This window comes from Grampus griseus (genome assembly GCF_964374135.1).
Source record: "Grampus griseus genome assembly, chromosome: 1".
Taxonomy (NCBI): Eukaryota; Metazoa; Chordata; class Mammalia; order Artiodactyla; family Delphinidae; genus Grampus; species Grampus griseus.
The window spans coordinates 108,067,254-108,087,367 of record NC_139017.1 but is presented as its reverse complement, the minus strand read 5'-3'; the positions used below and the strand labels follow the sequence as shown (position 1 = coordinate 108,087,367).

Genomic DNA, 20,114 nt, shown 5'->3' with positions numbered 1-20,114 from the left:
AATGCCAATGGCAAACAACTTAGCATTTACAACAAAAACTTCAGAGTGCTTTGCTTTTACTAACTCTTATGAAGATTTGAATTTCCAAACTAGAAAGCACTAGCAAGAAATATTGGCCAGTCTTGTCCTGTCTTATTGGTAGTGTAGGTGACCTCTTGTATGATATGATTAATTTAAGGGGTATCAAAGTTTCTAATCAACCACAAATTTTTCCCTGCTCACTAAATGATACTCAAGACTCACTGCATTACTTTCAGGTTTCTGTTTAGTGTTGAAATGTAAATATCCTTGAGAGGGAATTATATTGCAGTTAGCTGTTAACCAGTTACTGATGGGAGTGAAATATATTTATCAGGTCTTTCTCTAAAAACAGGCTTTGATAAGAAGGGTAAATTACGGAAAGAAAAAGAGACACTGGTTGTTTGAAATAGACAAGAACTCATACCCAACAGGGAGAGAGTATAGAAAGGAGAGACCAGAGACCTCAGGAAAGAAATTCTTTGGCTGTTTTATAATTTTCTCTGAGAACTACACTGATTCTAGACTATTAAAGAATGACCTGATTTTTTATTTTTTATTTTATCAAACCTAATTAATCTTGATGTCTGGGAAAAAGACAGACAGTGGAGGCTTTGACATAGTCTGAATTTAGTATTAATTTCTTGAATATAAGCTCCTTAAAGTCAGGACTTAATCTAACTCACCATCGTTTTGTGGTTTTGGTGATTAACATAAAATAGGTATCTCTAAAAGACCTCCTGAAAATGAATAATTAGAACTGGATTTTCTATAAAGGAGCCAAAAAGGCAGGGATACTCCTATCGTTAGGTGGACCTTTGGTTCTAAGGATCAGCCAATCACTCACAGTTACATGACGGCCAATCACATTGTGTGTGGAGAGCATATCAGAGATTAGTGCCACCATTTAAGATCTAAAATATGTACGGGTGGCAGTCTCTATCATAGCACTGTTTAATTTGTCAGACTGGCCCATACAGAAATCAGTTTTATTCTGGAGATAACTGTAGACTACCACAGCCCCAAATGCAGCTGCTGTGTCGGATGTAGTATTATCACCAAAGCAGATGACTAAGGACTTCCCTTACATGGTGTGTAGTCACTGATTTGGCAAATGCATCCTTTTAATTTATGTTTTAAAAAAGAGACTTAAAAAATTTACATTCATGTGGGCCCCTTTCAATCTGGCAGTATCAGCAGTTCATCTTTACAGAGTTAGATACATATTTTAGTTTAGTGTGCCTTTCCTCTCTTTAGAGGTTTAACTAGCACCACTATCTAGGGAATTACAGAATGCCTGATCCACAGGCATGGAACCTCATAAAGCATAGTATCCCTACACTGAAGGAGGTATAAGAGTGAGCCCATGATATGATCCACTGGTCTTAATCCACCTTGCACCATCTAGAGGTAGCCAGTCTCACAGAACACTGGAACTGCCTTCTAAAGTTATAACTGAAGAACCAGCTCAGAGGAAACAATATGAAAGGATGGAGTACCACCCTTTGGGATACAGTGTATTTATTAAATCAGAGACCTCCATATGATGCTTTGTCCCTAATAGGAAGGATATATGAGTCCCAAACCAAGAAGTAGAAGCAGGTGTGGTCCTATCTGCTATCACTTCCAATAACAGTACATTTTGTGCGTTCTGTCTCCACAACCTTGGACTCTTCAGGGTTGGAGATCCTGATACCCAAAGGGGCTCTCTCTTGACAGGAGGCACATCAAAGGTCCTAACAAACTAAAAGTTACAGCTGCTACCAGGACACTTTAGACTTTTTATGACAAGATATGAGCAAACAAAAAGAGGAGTCACCAAACTGGCATGGTTAACTGACTCTGAAAAACAAAAGGAAGAAAGACTGCTTTACACAAAAAAGGCAGGAAGGAATACACATGAAACACAGGTGATACAATCAACGCATCTTGGAACTGCTCTACAGTCTTGAAGGTTTAGGTTATACTACCAGATAAGTCACCAAGACCTACTGAGGAGGCAGCTGAGGGTGAGGGGAATTTAAAATGGATAGTGAAGGAGGGAGAAATAAGTACCATTTGTGGCCCCAAAGCAGCTGGGTAGACAGCCACAGTCCATCCCATTAAAACAGATTAATCAGACCAAAAATAAGTGAAGATACAGCCAAAAAGTAAAGAACATAATCAATAAGGAAGAGCAAGTCACTATATACTGAACTTCACATCTGATAATAAAAATATACCTTTTTGTCAAGTTCATATTGAACAGTCACAAAAAGGGATCATATATTAGGTCACAAAGAAAAAATCAGATTGCTAAGTTCCATAAAACAGAACAGTTTATGATAACAGTCTAATGAAACAAGGAATTATTAACAAAATCAAAACCAACAGGCTCTCCCACTTGGAAATTTTAAAAAGCCTTCTTAAAAAAAAAAAAAAAGCCTTCTTAAAAAACTCTTGGGTTAAGAGGGAGATACAAGCTGAAATTACAAAATATCTAAAAAATAATGGTAATAAAAATACTCAATACCAGAATACATGGGATACATTTAAAGCAATGATCAGAGGGAAAGGCATGGCCCTTAATAGTTTTAGGAATAAAAATAAAAGAATAAAAATAAATTAAATTCCTAACTCAAAAAGAAAAAGAACAACATAAACCAAAAGAATCTCAAGAAAATAATGCAGATACAAAGAGAAACTAATTATGTAAAGAAAAGAAAAAGAGAAGACAATAAATAAAAATTTCAGGGTTTTTTTGAGAAAAAAATTAACATACTAGACAAACTGAATCAAGCCTAATCAAGAGAAAAAATGAGAAAACACAAATATAAAAAATTTAACAAATTTTAAATAGCACACAAGAGAGAATTCTTAAAACAAAGTTTAAAAATCATGAGACTATTTTGCAGATTTATATGGAAGTAAATTTTAAAACCTAGGTGAAACAGCTAATTTCCTAAGAAAATAACATTTTAACAAAGCTAACCCCTTTAGAGATAAAAAGCTTAATTCTAAGCAGGCTAATTTTCACAGAAGCAACACAGAAAGGTACCAAGAAACTACTCCACAAAAAAGCATCAATTCCAGACGGTTTCACAGGAAAATTCCACCAAAGCCTCACAGGTAAGATAATCCCAGTATTCCATAAATTATTCCAGAGCACTAAAAACTAAGAAGACTTTCTATTTATTTTGATGAAATAAATATAACACTGATATCTAAACCTGACGAAGTACCAAAAGAAAGAATATTACAGACCAATATCACTTAGAAATACTGATGCAGAAGTACTAATGAATATTAGTATAATTAGTATTACATTAGGAAAATAATGTGCCATGATAAAGTAGAATATTTTCAAGAATGCAATAGAAAAGTCATATAGAAATAGTCAATGTACAGAAATTATATAGAAATAGTTATTATATACAAAAGTTAATAGAAAATCCATTACTATAATATACCAATAAATATATCTAAAAAGACATATATAACTATCTCTATACATGTTGAAAATATAGCAAATATCTGACTCTCTATATATATTTGACAAACTATAAAAATGATTCCTGATTTAAAAAACTCAGGAATTGATGATATTTCTTAACATGATAAAATATGTGCATATTTTAATTTTAATTTAGCATTTACTTCATGAGAAATCATTATAGCATTTCCACTGAAATGAGGAACAAGACAAGGATGCACACTACTTCCAACTCTTCAGCATTGTACTAGAGGTATTACAATGCCACTAGACAAGAGAACTGAATTAGAGGTATAGGAACTGATAAAAAAAAGTTTGAAAATTACATGAGAGTACATCTAGAAAACTTTAGAAAATCAATGGTAAAAATAACTCAAAGACAATAAACCACTAAAGCAGCAGGATGTAAAATTAACATTCAGAAATCAATAATCTTCATATACATACAAAAACCTGTTAGAGAATACAATGGTAGAGAAAAATCCCATTTATAATAGCAACAAAAAATAGGAACAAATTTAATGAGACATGTACAAAAACCTATATGAGGAAAACTTTAAAACATTCCTGAAAAATACAAAAGCAGATTTGAACAAATGAAAGACATCCATTGTTCTTTAAGAGGATGACTCAATATCATAAAAATGTCACTGCTCCCTAAATTAATTCATAGATGTAAGTCAAACCTAATAAAATATTTGCAAACCATATATCTAATAAAGGGTTAATATCCAAAATATATAAAGAACTCGTACAACTCAACATCAGAAAAATACAATCTGGTTAAAAATTGGGCAGGATCTGAATAGACATATTTCCGAAGAAGACACACAGATGGCCAACAGGTACATGAAAAGATGCTCAGCAACCCTAATCATCAGGGAAATGCAAATCGAAACCACAATGAGATGTCACCTTATATCTGTTAAAATAGCTATTATCAAAAAGACAAGAAATAGCAAGTGTTGGCAAGAATGTGGAAAAGGGAACAGTTGTGTGCACTGTTGGTGGTAATATAAATTGGTACAGCCACTAAGGAAAACAATAAGAAGGTTCCCCCCAAAATTAAAAATAGAACTACCATATGATCCAGAAATTCCAATTCTTGGTATTTACCCAAAGAAAATGAAAACACTAACTCTTTAAGATATATGCACCCCCATGTTCATTCAGCATTATTCACAATAGCCAAGGTATGGAAACAAATGTTCTTTGACAGAGGAATGTATAAAGAAAATGTGAATATCATTATATCATATCTATATATATCATATATATATCTCACAAATGTGATAAATACACACAAACACAGTGAAATATTATTCAGCTACAAAAAGGAATGAAATCTTGTCATTTGCAACAACATGAACGAATCTGGAGGGCATTAAGCTAAGTGAAATAAGCCAGACAGAGAAAGACTAATATTGTATGTTATTACTTATATATGGAATCTAAAAAAAGTCAATTTTATAGAAACAGATAATAGAATGGTGGTTGCCGGGGGCTGTGGGGTGAGGAAATGGGGTGATGGAGGTCGAAGGATACAAATGTTCAGTTATAAGAAGAGTAAGTTCTGAGGATCTAATGTACAGCATCATTACTATAGTTAAAAAAAATATGTATTATATACTTGAAGGTTGCTAAGAGTAGATCTTAAGCATTCTCACCACAAAAATTTATTGCACAGCAAAGGAAACCATAAACAAAACAAAAAGACAACCCTCAGAATGGGAGAAAATGTTTGCAAATGAAGCAACTGAGAAGGGATTAATCTCCAAAATACACAAACAGCTCATGCAGCTCAATAACAACAAAAAAACCCCAGCCCAATCAAAAAATGGATGGAAGATCTAAATAGACATTTCTCCAAAGAAGACATACAGATGGCCAAAAAGCATATGAAAAGATGCTCAATATAACTAGTTATTAGAGAAATGCAAATCAAAACTACAATGAGGTATCACCTCACACCAGTCAGAATGGCCATCAGCAAAAAATCTATAAACAACAAATGCTGGAGCGGGTGTAGAGAAAAGGGAACCCTTCTACACTGTTGGCTGGAATGTAAATTGATACAACCACTATGGAGAACAGTATGGAGGTTCCTTCAAAAACTAAAAATAGAGCTACCATATGATCCAGCAATCCCACTTCTGGGCATATACCTGGAGAAAACCATAATTCGAAAACATACATGCACCCCAATGTTCATTTCAGCACTATTTACAATAGCCAGGACATAGAAGCAACCTAAATGTCCATCTACATATGGATGAAGGATAAAGATGTGGTACAAATATACAATGGAATATTACTCAGTCATTAAAAAACAAAATAATGCCAGTTGCAGTGACAGGGATGGACCTAGAGACTGTCATACTGAGGGCAATAAGTCAGAGAAGGACAAATATCGTATGATATTGCTTATATGTGGAATCTAAAAAAATGGTACAAATGAACTTATTTACAAAACAGAAATAGAGTCACAGGTGTAGAAAACAATCTTATAGTTACCTGGGGGAAAAGTGAGGAAGCATAAACTGGGAGATTGGGATTGACATATACACATTACTATATGTAAAACAGATATGTATTCCAGATATTAACTGATTCACTTTGCTGTATACCTGAAACTAATGGAACGTTGTAAATCAACTATACCCCAATAAGATTTTTTTTTAATTTAAAAGAATTAACTATGTGAGGTGATGGATGTGTTATCTTGATCTTGGTAATAATTCCACAAGGTATATCAAATCATCACATTTTACACTTTTATATACGCAATTATATTGGTCGATTATTCCCAGTTATTTCTCAATAAAGTTAAAAAATACCATAAAGGTTCTATCATTAAAATAATGTGACAATTGCACAGGAATAGACAACCATTCAAGTGAAACAGAAAACAAAGTCCAGACATAGACCCAATAACCATGGAAATGTACTATATGATAGGGGTGGCATCTTAAAATCACTGAAGCAAAGACAAATTGCTTAACAAATGGTTCTGGGACAATTGATAAGCCATTTAGGAAAAGATAAAATTAAAGATATATATCACAATATTCACAATAAAAAAACTCCAAGTAATTTGCTCAAGGTACTAGGCTAACTCCTCAATTCTCATTCAGAAGATATCTCAAAAGCACTGTACGTTCCAGATATTAACTTAAGCCTTTCATCACCCAATTACTAACAAAAGCTATCACAGAAGTATATATCTAGGACCATCATTTTGGCCTCTAATAGGATTACTTTTACTGGATTGTACTTTGACATTATGATAGCAATCTATACTCAGATATGGAAATCACACAATACCATGAATTGTTGCCCTTCCTTTGTACAAGTGATATGTTTTTATCCAAGGGAGAAGAAAAGCATATAACTGACCATGTTTCATTGTTTTGCCCAGTAGAAAGTTGAGACTCAAGTTTGCAATTCGGTTCTAGTGAACTGTACTGAACTTTGCTGCTGTATTTTGGGGAAAAGGTTTTTCAGTCTCAGCTGAGTTTTTAACACAAGTCAGAAATTGTTACTAGTCCCTGGTTCCCTTCCCTGCTTAGTGCTCACAGAACTCTTCAAGCGCCCTCCTTCTGCATGCACACCTTTCTCCCACTCTTGGGATTTAGTATCCTACTTACAGAGAACACAGACTCTATCCTATTTGACCTTTCAACATCTTTTTCCTTTTAAAACAAGTCCCTATACTTGTGCTATGCATAACTTATTTATTCTTGATCTTCCTTGCTTTTTAGAGAAATGCACTGACGTCTGTGAATTTCCCTCTAGGTGCTGCTTTAGGTACAACACTAGATTTTATAGTGATTTGTTACTTAATTCTAAATATTTTGTAATTTCCATTGTGATTTTTTTCTTCTCATGATGTTTTTAAGTTATCAAAGTTTATTTTACTGCTCTTAACACTGTCAATTTAAAACTTAATTGCACTGTAAACAGAGAATATAGCCTTCTGGAGTTGAGGGTCCAGGTGTAGTATTTTCAAACCTTGTTTTATAAAGCCTAAATTATTTCATCTATTACAATTGCATCATCTAATACCTTTATGTGGATGACTATACAAACATGTATCTCTAGTTCACTCTTTTGAGTGTCAGGTCTACAATTTTCTATACACTTATGAGACTAATTTCCTGTATGTCCTATAGGCACTTCAGCCCTAACAAAATCAAAACCAAAGCATTATCTCCACCCACCCTGAGTATCCTCCTCCTTCTTTTTTATTCTCTATTTTTAGAATGGTGATCTACATTCTACATAACTGTTCAAGCAAAAATTATTAAACTTGTCTTTTATTCCTCTCTCACACAAGCTGAATGAACTGAACTGAGTGATTCAACTGCTGTGAATTATAATTTCCTAATTATTTCTTGAAGCCACCCTTTCCTCTCTATTATTACAGGCCCTCATCATTAATCCCCTGGCCTTGTATTATACTCCCAAGCAGCCTTAGTTCTGTCATCTCTCCCTCTCTCGTTCTCTTTTATCTTTACTCCTTCTACCACAATTACGTTGAAATGCATGTCTGATAAGTTCATTCCTTTGATTAAAAATCTTTGATCACTGTCTACAGGATAAAGTCAAAATACAGCACAACATATAAGATCCTTTACCTGAGAAAATTCATCTACTGTGCAAGTAGAAACTTTTCAGGCTTGATATACTGTTAAACATGCTATTTTAAATTCTTAGACATACAATTCTATTAAAAGCCTAATGTCAAGAAGTATTTAAATAGAGCTGTTGCCTCATATATGATATCCTACATCCTATATTCTTATGATCAAGAAGAAGTTATGATCTTTGGATTAGGCCCCATTTCCCAAACAGCCTGGAACCAATTATTGAGAGAATACAGGTTACATCTTCAGCCCCATCAAAAAACTTAAAATAGGTAAGGAGGAAGAATGGGCATAGGTTAGGGCTTACTATCTAACAAAGACAATGAGGCAATGCTTTGAATCATGATTGCAAATCATAAAATCTCAAAGGCAACAGAGGGAAAAAAATTTTTGGAAAATTAAGTAATAAGTAAAAACATGGCCCATGCATCCTTTAACCTGGCTTTATATAAAAGAAGAAAACGATCCAAAGCCATACTGATAACAAGGAGGTGACACAGTCCTTCCTAGGACACATATCATCTGTAACTAAAATTACAACAGAATAATCCATGTTCATAAAATTAACCTTTAAAGATAATAAAAGATAAATTAGGTTCTGTATCCTCAGTATGAGAACACAGGTAAATATGATTCGTTCCAGGAAGGTTTTCATGACAAATGATTAAATGAATGTAGACTCATAAAAGATAAACTTATATTAATCTGTTAATTACTACTTTGTTAATAATCATTTTTATTACTCAAAACAATTTCCTTCTTCCCAGAATGATGACATCAATACATTGCTGTATTTTACCTCCTATTACCTCTCTATTATTAAAAGTAGATACAATGTAGTTTTTTAGATTTTTGAACTATCAACGTCCAATACGTTTTTAAATTAGACAATAAGAATAGGTATTTGCTAAAGAAATCAACCAACCCCGAAAGACAGCTGTGCAATAAGAAATAGACCTTACAGTTTACAAAGAGAGGGAGAAAGCACCAGGACGGTACTATTCCTAGAAACTATGCCTACTGCTTTGACGCTATGGGGACTTTATTGCTCTGATTTATTTATTGTGAAGTCAAATTCACTTTCTCACTGTTAATGCTGCCTCTATGACTCTGGATCAGTTGTGAATGTGTATTCATATGTTTATGTACGCATATGTTTTGGTTTATATTTTTGAACTAGGGTGAGCTTCAGAAGCTTTACCTCTATGTAGTATATCTTTGACTCAAATAATTTTTTAAAAAAAGCTTAAATGTTTCACCTCAGAAGCTTATGTCCTATGTAGTCTTAAGAAAAGAAAAAGCCCTTCTACATCAAGCATTAAGCCAAAGTAAGAACTTCAAATATACAAGCAAACCTGATATATGTGTTACAGACTTAATTGTATTTATTCTAGAATATGAGATCCAAATGATATATGCATATTAAAAAATTGGAAGCATTCTGCATTAAAAATTCAATGGCGTTTAGGTCCTAAAATTTGATTTCAAGCTCCAAGCATGTGTTATTAGTAGTCATTGTGCAGAACAAATAAATCAGCTGTGACCTAACCAGGACTACAATGCAGCTAATACCCTTTCTATTTTCTAGAGATCACTGTTGCATACCTCCTGACATAACAGAAAAAATTTAGTCCAAACTATTTTCAAAGACATCAACTTTAAAGAGAATCTTTCTTAAACCTATTACGTAAAAGCATGTTTTACTAGTCAAGTTTAATTTCTATATTTATTTAAATTAATTATATTCCCACCAACATTTTACCTCTGGTCCTTGAGAGCCAGATGGTCCTTGGGGTCCTGGGTTACCTGTTTGGCCCTAAAACGTGGGGGGGGGGGTGGGAGAAATCAAAATATAAACATTAATTTAATAAATATGATTTAAAAAGGAAACATATGGTAAACAAAAAGCACTAAATATATTATGCCACACAAAGTTGTAAAGACTTTCTGGCAAACAACACTCAATATATAATAATATGCCAAAGTTTTAATGACTATTCAGAAAGAATTTATAACCATCATCATTGTAGAAAACTTATTATATAGAGATATGTCTATATATATATATATATATATATATATATATTTACTCCTAAATGTTAGGGCTACAAACAAATTAATGGAAATCAAATCAAGGAAAAAAATTGTGTGTGTGGGTATGTGTTACCCAGAGATAAGACAGTAAACTTTGACTTAACAAAGTAGGGAACTCTAGATGAAGAACTGTTTCCATAAATAGCCAGGGTCCTCTGTCTCTGAAAATTCCTTTCTCCTTTCATAACTATAAGGGGCCTGATTTTGTAATTAAGAATCACCTGGATTTAAATCCTTGTTGCTTAATCTCTCAGCCTCAGTTGTCTCACCAATAAAACACGAATAATAACAACAGTAGTAACATTCTTGCAGAGTCATTGTAAGGATTAAATGAGACAATAAATGTATAAGTGTTAAGCACAGTGCCTAGCACATAGAAAGTACTCATTAAATGTTAATCAATTTTATAACCATTAATCCTTCCCTTCACATCCTCTCTCCTCTCCTGGATGATACCTAGAATTCCTAGATTGCTTTAATCCTTTAACTAAACTTCTGAGGACTCAGTTTCAATAACTCTGCAGCCATTTTCTGACATTCAGGCTAGCAATGTGAAATCAGGGCTGGAGAAGAAGGTCCGAGGAAAGAGAATTGGGTAAAAGCCTGCTACTAGAGAGGGCTGGTGATGCTCTCAAGAGAGGAAACTACAGAACAGGGAAGGCCGGTAGTCTTATACCCTTGTTTTCATTAAAAAATATTGAATTCATTATTTGTCATATTAAATTTCTATGTGAGTTTTAAATTTGACTTAAATAGGTCTCAGAATATATAAAATTGCTCGCATTTCTTATACATAAAATTTTATGTATAATATGGGTTTATCCACTTTCCGAGAAGTAAAGCACAGTTTTCCATATGTACTAAATTCAGTCTCGTAGAGTGCTAGAGTATCTGGACTTAAACAGTACACAGTACAACTACTGCAATCAAATCTAGAGAAAAGTAATAAAGTATTTTGCAGAACTTCACTGAAGTTCCCCTAAATAAACAAAATTATAATCCATCATACTCCATCATGATCAGTATCTAAGGGAGTCAAATTCTTAAAATGAATATTACCTGCAAGAGATAGAGATGAAGTTCTCACTGAGGCCCTCTAGTGGCAAAATCTAAACAAGACACTAAATTTACAAGCTTGAGGAAAAATCAGCATACACTAGGACTTTGTTTTCAGAAAAGTTGACTGACAACCTGATATTTAAAAATATAAATTGTGGAATAATTTTATTGATCCTTCAGAAAAAAATTTCATTTTGAAAAACTTCAATGGCAAGTTTCCTTGAATGTCAATTCTCCTTTATAAAAACTGAGTTTTCAAGTAACTTTTAGAGAATTGAATAATGATTAAAAGTAAACTTCTACAAATGACAGCAACTTCTAGCTAAAAAAAATGGAAAGGACATAATTGTATTTATTTTCTCTTTTTAAAAAAATATATTTCTTAACAGCTTCAGATTGGTAGTTTCCTCTAGTCTTTAAATACTTGCAGGGTAAAAGCTTCCCTATTCCAGAATGTTAAAATCCTTCTGGATCAGGACATTCTTTTCTCTTGAAAACATTCTTTTATGTTATAACTTAGATCCATTTGGAAACAGTATCAGTGACACCAACATTTTATATAACAGAACACCAAAAGTAGGAGATATAAAATAAGAAAGACGTTCTCATGACTCTGGCATTCTTTGCATGATAGTAAACAAATGATTTAGATAGGCACTAACTTGTATAATTTATTTTTAATATGATTACTTATACTGTGTACGTAATTTTTCATTAAACAGGTGTCTCCTTCCATAACGAGGAAAGTCAAACAACTACAATTTTTTCTAACAATAGATAGAAACAAGTGATAAATAAAGTGAAAGTCTAAAGGCAAGGCCATCTCATAAATATTAATTCATAAGTCTCTATACTATCTTCAGTCCAAAGTATGTATATTTTGAAGATTTGATTAAAAGAAACAAAAAATAGCCAACTGTTTCCTACCAAACTAATCCCTGCTGACATTAAAATATTTTTATTAGAATAGTACAAAAAAGGTATAACACGAGCAAGCAAAAGCCTCACGCTCACCATTTCATGTTCCCTGCATCACTGCCTTAAAGAACCACATTAGAGTTTCTGGTGATCCCAGGAAAAACAAAAATTTAAGGTTTTAAGACAATGTGCTAAAGGTAAAACAGGCTGTCTTTGCTTTAGCTTAGACTAGAGCAACGTTGGGAAGCATTGTTACTAAGAGAGGATTAAAGAGTCACAGAGCTGCAAGGCACCTTACATATGATATAGCCTGACTCCCATTTTAAACACGAGAAACTGGATACCATGGTGGTTAAATGTCCAAGGTCACAGCAGGTCAGTGTCAGGGCTGGAACTAAAATCTACATGTTATTCAGACCAGCAATTCCCCCTCTCCCACCCCAATAAACATGTTATCAATATAAATTGAATCAAAGAGTAAGGAAGACATTAAAAAGGTTTAACTTATATAAGCATGATATTTGACTCTGGTTTTCTCAAGTAATTAATTACAAGGCGTAAGAGAATAATATCAATTATTTATTACTTAGTATTGACCTTAGAAAATGTGTCATACCACTTCCTTTTCTTGTTATCAAAAGTTAGAAAACCCTCACATTAGAAAAAAATGAAGATATAAGATATAAGAAGGGTCAGTCACTGCAGATATTGAAAGTTCCTTTTACGTGGTTTAGAATCATCCTTGAAAAATAGAAGCTTTTTGTTAGCTTGACCTATACTCGTGCCCCTTCTGAGATTCAACACCATGGCACAAGTCTGGGTAGATAGCTGACTGAGTGAAAACTAGTTAAGGCAAAACTCACCACCAACATGTCATTAGATAAACAGATGCCGAAAATTGTTCTTTGGATTAAATAATTCCTGGGAAATGTATATGAAATGCTGTCACTGTTAGAAGTCATAAAGAATGGTGTATGTAAAGTTACGTAACTTAATGCTGCTTCCTTTGATGCAAAAATAAACAATCCAAAGATGAGAGGGTGGAGTTAGAGGGAACATGATGAATTGCTTGGGAAAACAACACTCTTTTATAATGTTATATTAATAAATTATGATATTATATCTAAGTTTTTGTATCTACAATCACCTTCACAGAGTTGTAATCAATATTAAAACCCTAAAACGGGGCTTCCCTGGTGGCGCAGTGGTTGAGAGTCCGCCTGCCGATGCAGGGGACACGGGTTCATGCCCCGGTCCTGGAGGATCCCACATGTCGCGGAGCGGCTGGGCCCGTGAGCCATGGCTGCTGAGCCTGCGCGTCCGGAGCCTGTGCTCCGCAACGGGAGAGGCCACAATAGTGAAAGGCTCGCGTACCGCAAAAAAAAAACAACCCTAAAACAATCTTAAAACATTAAAGCCCAGAACACTATGGCACAGTGGCTAAGTGCATGGGCTCTGACATATGTGATTTCCTAGGTTTTCCCAGGAGACTAACTAACTAACTATGGGACCTTGGGCAAGTTATTTAACTCTCTGTGTCTCAGTTTCCCTAATTGATAAAATAGGAATAATAATAGTCCCAACTTCGTATGATTGTTTTAAGGATTAAATTAGACGTATAGACCTTAGAAGAGCATCTGGCACTTTGTAAGCACTCAGTAATGTTAGCTATAATAATTATTATGATTTTTAATATGCAGATAAATACCTTTAACTCATGTTTTAACCATTTTTCATTTAAATATTTTTAATTATCCAGTAACTTTAGTTTTATAGGCTTCAAGTTAACTACAGTACATGGTATCCTTTTATTTCAATTAATTGATGGTCAAAGGTTAAAAACAGACAAGGAACTAGAATATTTGGGCCCATAAGAGAGTGTGACAATGCTAGTTTTTCTTCCGAATGTTTCCTCAATGAAACAGATATCTGGATAAATTAAAATATTATTTAAGGTGCCTTATATTTTCTGACTTAAAATCTACTGCTTAGTTTAAATACTGTCTATAATAGATCAACCAAGATCTTTAAGGCTCACAGAAATTTGGCTTTGGCCTGGGATGGGGTGGGGTGAGGAGGGTGAGATCCAATAATCTATGCAATGTGAGCTCAAAACTTCAAGGATTAGCTATATTCTAAAAGTGGAGAGAAAACGCCATACTGGTAGTTTTACATCCTACTTCTTACATTCCACAAACAACAACAGGTAGCCAGACTCATGCCATAGTGTGTGTACTCCATGAATCAGAAAGAGCAAACCAAAAGTTCAAACCTACTGAAGGTCCTGGCTTTCCTCTCATCCCTGGTGGTCCAGGAAAACCCCTAGCACCCTAAAAGAAAAGAACAGTACAGTGAAGAGAAAAACTATTATACGACAGAAGGCAGATACACCTCTATTTACAAATTACTAAAAAAATTCATGGAATTATTCTAAAATAATTGAGAAAACTGTTTTAAACAAGACTTGTAAAACCATATTGATACCATATCCTTAAAAAAATATAATCAATGATTAAAATAACGAGTACTCCTTTCTTTTTAAAGAATTTATACATTTTCACTGGCTTTTGTTGTATTTATATAAAATTAACGGTAAAAACATTACCTTGTCTCCAGGATACCCTGGTTCTCCTGGCTCTCCCACAATGCCTTGTTCACCCTGGAGAGCACAATTTCACGTGAAGACACTTAAGCAATGCAAATGTGGCAGTATTATAAGAAGGCAAATACTAGTTATATAAGAGTAATTTCTCTATTTTTCCTACTTCTGAGAAAAATTATATAATTGATAGTAGAGATTAGATCCCATATTTTTTAAAACAAGTATTTTATAAGTTGTGTGGATTCAAAAGAAAAGTAAATGTGATAAGAAATCATCTCTATGACAATGTAAATATTTAAATCACCTTATCACCTTTGATTCCAGGTAGGCCCTTATTCCCCGAAAGACCCTAAAAAAGAAAGTGATACTTTGTGACACCATAGAAAAATCAAAGTGAAATATCCATTACAAAAATAGAAACATACCATTGGGCCAGGGATTCCAGAAGGTCCAACTGGTCCCATAGAGCCAACACTGCCCTGAAAAGCAATAAGAAAGAAAGGCATCCTTGAGCACCCAACTAGAATTTAAAAGAGAACATGGTAAACTTAATTAACCCAGAATGGTTCATCTCACTAAGCCCCCACACATGCCTTATTCTTCAACTACTTCTTTTCCTTCTCACATTTATAAATCATACCAATCATTCAAATTTTAATGAGGTCTATCCTGTTTCCTGAAGCCTACTCATACGGATCTTGTCCATAAGCCTCCTTCCCTTCCTTGAGCTCCTATAATACTTACTACCCACAGCATTCATTTTGAAGTATTTCTCCAGAGAGATAATATCTTGATGATAGGGGAAATACTTTAGTGCCATGTTCCCAGGAAGTATTCAATAAATACTTCATTTGATTGTCTTAGATTTTTCTTTCAGCAAACATTTATTGGGCAGTTACTATGTGTCAGGCATTCCAATGATTTTATTTCGTGATTTACAACTTGCAGACAATAAAATTTACCATAATTTTAGGGAAATGAGTAGTAAACAAAAGGCTCTGCTCTTCTGGGTTTCTCTCATTCATTCATCATTTAATATTTATTGAGCATAATATGTATCAAACACTGTAGTGTTGTATAGTACTGTTGAGGAAACAAACATGAAAGAGACAGAGACACCAATGTCAAGGTTTTCAATTTAATGCTCCAGAGCAAGATTACTCAAAAACACTAACTACCACTATCATCTCCTGCAAGCAACAGACCTAGAAAAACTTCTTTAATATGTCATCTTAGAATGTAAAGGACAACTTATAAGGGTTTTTGAAAGTAAAATTTTTAAAAATAGTGAAAATCTCTTGATTGTTTGGAGCCCACTAAATTTTTGTGTTATTGATGCCTTCACTTTCCTTCTTTCTCTTGCAACCTCTCTGTGCCTGGCTAACGTATCATCCTTCACCTTCAAATACTGAGTTGCTTTAAACCTCCATTTCTTGCTTTCCAAATGTTAAGGAACTTTGAAAGGTGTATTTGAAGCAATGATGAAAATGTTGCCCTTTTTAGTTGTAATCCAAACTTCTTAGGATAGCATCCCAGGCCCTTACTACTAGTTTTCCATCAACCCTTTCAGTCTCATGTCCTTCCATTCGTCCCTACTCTCCTTTGACTTCTTCCTCCTCCAAACCCAACATTCTAGACACAATGGGCTGTGTTCTAGCCTCTGAACATGCTCTCCCTTACCACATGCTCCAACCCTTTGAAGATACAGTTACCACTACTGGAATGTCCTTCTTCTTACAGTACTGAGAATACTGCCCTGTTTTTGGTTTTTTGTTTTCTTTTTTCTGTTTTCCTAATCTGTGCATTATGTGAGAGCAGAAGTATGTTTTATTCATTTTTTTATATCTCTGACCCAACATAATAACTGGCATATAATAGTTTTGAGATAAACTATGGAATGAACAATGGGGGAAGTAATCAACTTCAAAAATAAATTTAAAACAGTGATTTCCAGAGGTCTACATCCTGACATAATGGCCCATTTCTAATAGTCCACATTTATATAACTACAAATTTCAGAACAGAAAATATGACATCTTTACTTTGGGGTGAGTCTTAAAGTCTGTGAAATATAACTACTATATATTTCCAACATGTGTAAGCCTGAAATACATGAGACTGTGAGAGGCAGAGTAATACTTTCCAACTTAATGAACAGATATGCAGTATTAATACATCATTGACAAATTCTATCAATAGGAAATAATTATTCTTATAATTACAGTGGCTAGTTTATTCAAAGTTCATAGCTTTAAAACTTATGATAGTTTAAAAAATACAGGGTTCTCGCCTGCGGAGACTGGTGGAGTCGGGCAGGAAGCTTTAAAGCAGTTTCATGCCGGGCCTTACCCCAGATTTTCTGATTTGATTCCTCCCCAGTGAGGCCCAGCACTGGCTCAAGATTCCCACGTGATTCCATTGCAGACTGAGAATCAAAGTCTAAGCAAAATGACCTTGAAGTCCTTTCGCAGAGGACCAGAGAGTACTTTGGAAAAGGACCAAATATTCTGAAACCCTGGTCTATAGTGTGGTATGTTTCTTTGTATGATTTTGTCTATTTAGGTTTGCTTTTACCATTTGTCCTAGGGTTCTGACTGTTCATTATTTTTTGTTGTTGTTGTTTGTTTTCTTCTTATGAGTGTGTGTATATGTTTATTTGTGTGATTTTCTCTGTTTAGTTTTGCTTTTACCATTTGGTTTGGGGTTCTATTGTTCGTTCATTTTTCTTTTTTTTCCTTCTTTTTTCTTCCTTTTCTTCTTACCCATGTAGGTGGCAGGGTCTTGGTGCTCCAGCCAGGTGTCAGGTCTGAGCCTCCAAGGTCGGAGAACTGAGTCCAGGACACGGGACCACCAGAGACCTCCTGGCCCCAAGTAATATCATTCGGTGAGAGCTCTCCCAGAGACCTCTATCTAAACACTAAGACTCAGCTCCAACCAACAGCCTGCAAGCTCCAGTGCTGGATGCACCATGCCAAACAACCAGCAAGACTGGAACACAACCCCACCTACTAGCAGAGAGGCCACCTAAAGTCATACTAAGTCCACAGATACCCCAAAATTCACCACTGGATGCGGCCCTGCCCACCAGAAGAACAAGATCCAGCCCCACCCACCAGAACACAGGGACCAGTCCCCTCTGCCAGGAAGCCTACACAAACCACTGAACGAACCTCACAACTAGGGGTCAGACACCAAAAACAACAGGAACTAGAACCTGCAGCCTGTGAAAAGGAGATGCCCAATACAGTAAGCTGAACAAAACGAGAAGAAAGAGACATATGCAGCAGATTAAGGAGCAAAGTAAAAACCCACCAGACCAAACAAATGAAGAGGAAATAGGCAGTCTACCGGAAAAAGAATTCAGAGTAATGAAAGTAAAGATGATCCAAAATCTTGGAAGTAGAATGGAGAAAATAAAAAAAGCGTTTAACAAGGACTTAGAAGAATTAAAGAGCAAACAAAGAATGATGAACAACAAAATAAATGAAATTAAAAATTCTCTAGAAGGAATCAATAGCAGAATAACTGAGGCAGAAGACCAGATAAGTGACCTGGAAGGTAAAATTGTGGATGTAACTACCACAGAGCAGAATAAAGAAAAAAGAATGAAAAGAATTGAGGACAGTCTCAGAGACCTTTGGGACAATATTATATGCACCAACATTCGAATTATAGGGGTCACAGAAGAAGAAGAGAAAAAGAAAGGGTCTGAGAAAATATTTGAGGAGAGTATACTTGCAAACCTCCTTAACAGGGGAAAGGAAATAGTCGATCAAGTCCAGGAAGCACAGAGAGTCACATACAGGAGAAATCCAAGGAGAAACATGCCAACACACACATTAATCAAACTATCAAAAATTAAATACAAAGAAAAGATATTAAAAGCAACAAGAGTCAAGCCAAAAAAAAATATACAAGGGAATTCCCATAAGGTTAACAGATGAACTTTCAGCCACCAGGGGGTGGAAGGACATATTTAAAGTGACGAAAGGGAAAAACCTACAACCAAGGTTACTCTACCCAGCAAGGATCTCATTCAGATTCGATGGAGAAATTAAAACCTTTACAAACAAGCAAAAGTTAAGAGCACCACCAAACCAGTTTTACAACAAATGCTAAAGGAACTTCTCTAGGTGGTAAACACAAGAGAAGGAAAAGACAAACAAAAGCAAACCCAAAACAATTAAGAAAATGGTAATAGGAACATACATATCGATAATTACCTTAAATGTAAATGGTTTAATTGCTCCAACAAAACACACTGACTGGCTGAATGGATACAAAAACAAGACCCGTATATATGCTGTCTACAAGAGACTGACTTGAGACCTAGGGACACATACAGATTGAAAGTGAGGGGATGGAAAAGGATATTCCATGCAAATTGAAATCAAAAGAAAGCTGGAGTAGCAATACTCATATCAGAAAAAATAGACCTTAAAATAAAGACTGTTATAAAGAACAAAGAAGGATATGACATAATTATCAAGGAATCAGTCCAAGAAGAAGGTATATCAATTTTGAATACTTATGCACCCAACATAGGAGCACCTCAATACATAAGGCAAATGCTAACAGTCCTAAAAGGGGAAATCGAGAGTAACACTGTAATAGAAGGGGACTTTAACACCCCACTTCCACAAATGGACAGATCATCCAAAATGAAAATAAATAAGCAAACACAAGTTTTAAATGATACAGTAGACCAGATGGACTTAACTGATATTTACAGGACATTCCACCAAAAACAACAGAATACACTTTCTTTTCAAGTGCTCAAGGAACATTCTCCAGGATAGATCATAGGTTGGGTCACCAAATGAGCCTTGGTACATTTAAGAAAATTGAAATTGTATCAAGTATCTTTTCCTACAACAACACAATTACAGGAAAAAAACTGTAAATAATACAAACTCATCGAAGCTAAACAATACACTACTAAATAGCCAAGAGATCACTGAAGAAATCAAAGAGGAAATCAAAAAATACCTAGAAACAAATGGCAATGAAAACACGATGACCCAAAACCTATGGGATGCAGCAAAAGCAGTTCTAAGAGGGAAGTTTAGAGCTATACAATCCTACCTCAGAAAACCAGAAACATCTCAAATAAACAACCTCACCTTACACGTAAAGCTACTAGAGAAAGAAGAACAAACAAAACCCAAAGTCAATAGAAGGAAAGAAATCATAAAGATAAGAGCAGAAATAAATGAAAAAGAAATGAAGGAAACAACAGCAAAGTCAATAAAACTAAAAGCTGGATATCTGGGAAGATAAACAAAATTGATAAGCCACTAGCCAG

General features: G+C 34.6%; 1 protein-coding gene across 1 annotated transcript in view; it reads right to left on the bottom strand.

The window, feature by feature from the left end:
• The window catches only part of COL24A1 (collagen type XXIV alpha 1 chain), a gene marked incomplete at its 5' end in the record, with an annotated part of 394,608 nt that overhangs the window by 251,482 nt on the left and 123,012 nt on the right, over positions 1–20,114 (bottom strand). The window contains 5 exons of the mRNA XM_082667637.1: positions 9,899–9,952; positions 14,484–14,537; positions 14,813–14,866; positions 15,114–15,158; positions 15,235–15,288. Of these exons, the coding sequence (XP_082523763.1) occupies positions 9,899–9,952; positions 14,484–14,537; positions 14,813–14,866; positions 15,114–15,158; positions 15,235–15,288 (261 nt within the window). The remainder of the gene's footprint in view (positions 1–9,898; positions 9,953–14,483; positions 14,538–14,812; positions 14,867–15,113; positions 15,159–15,234; positions 15,289–20,114) is intronic.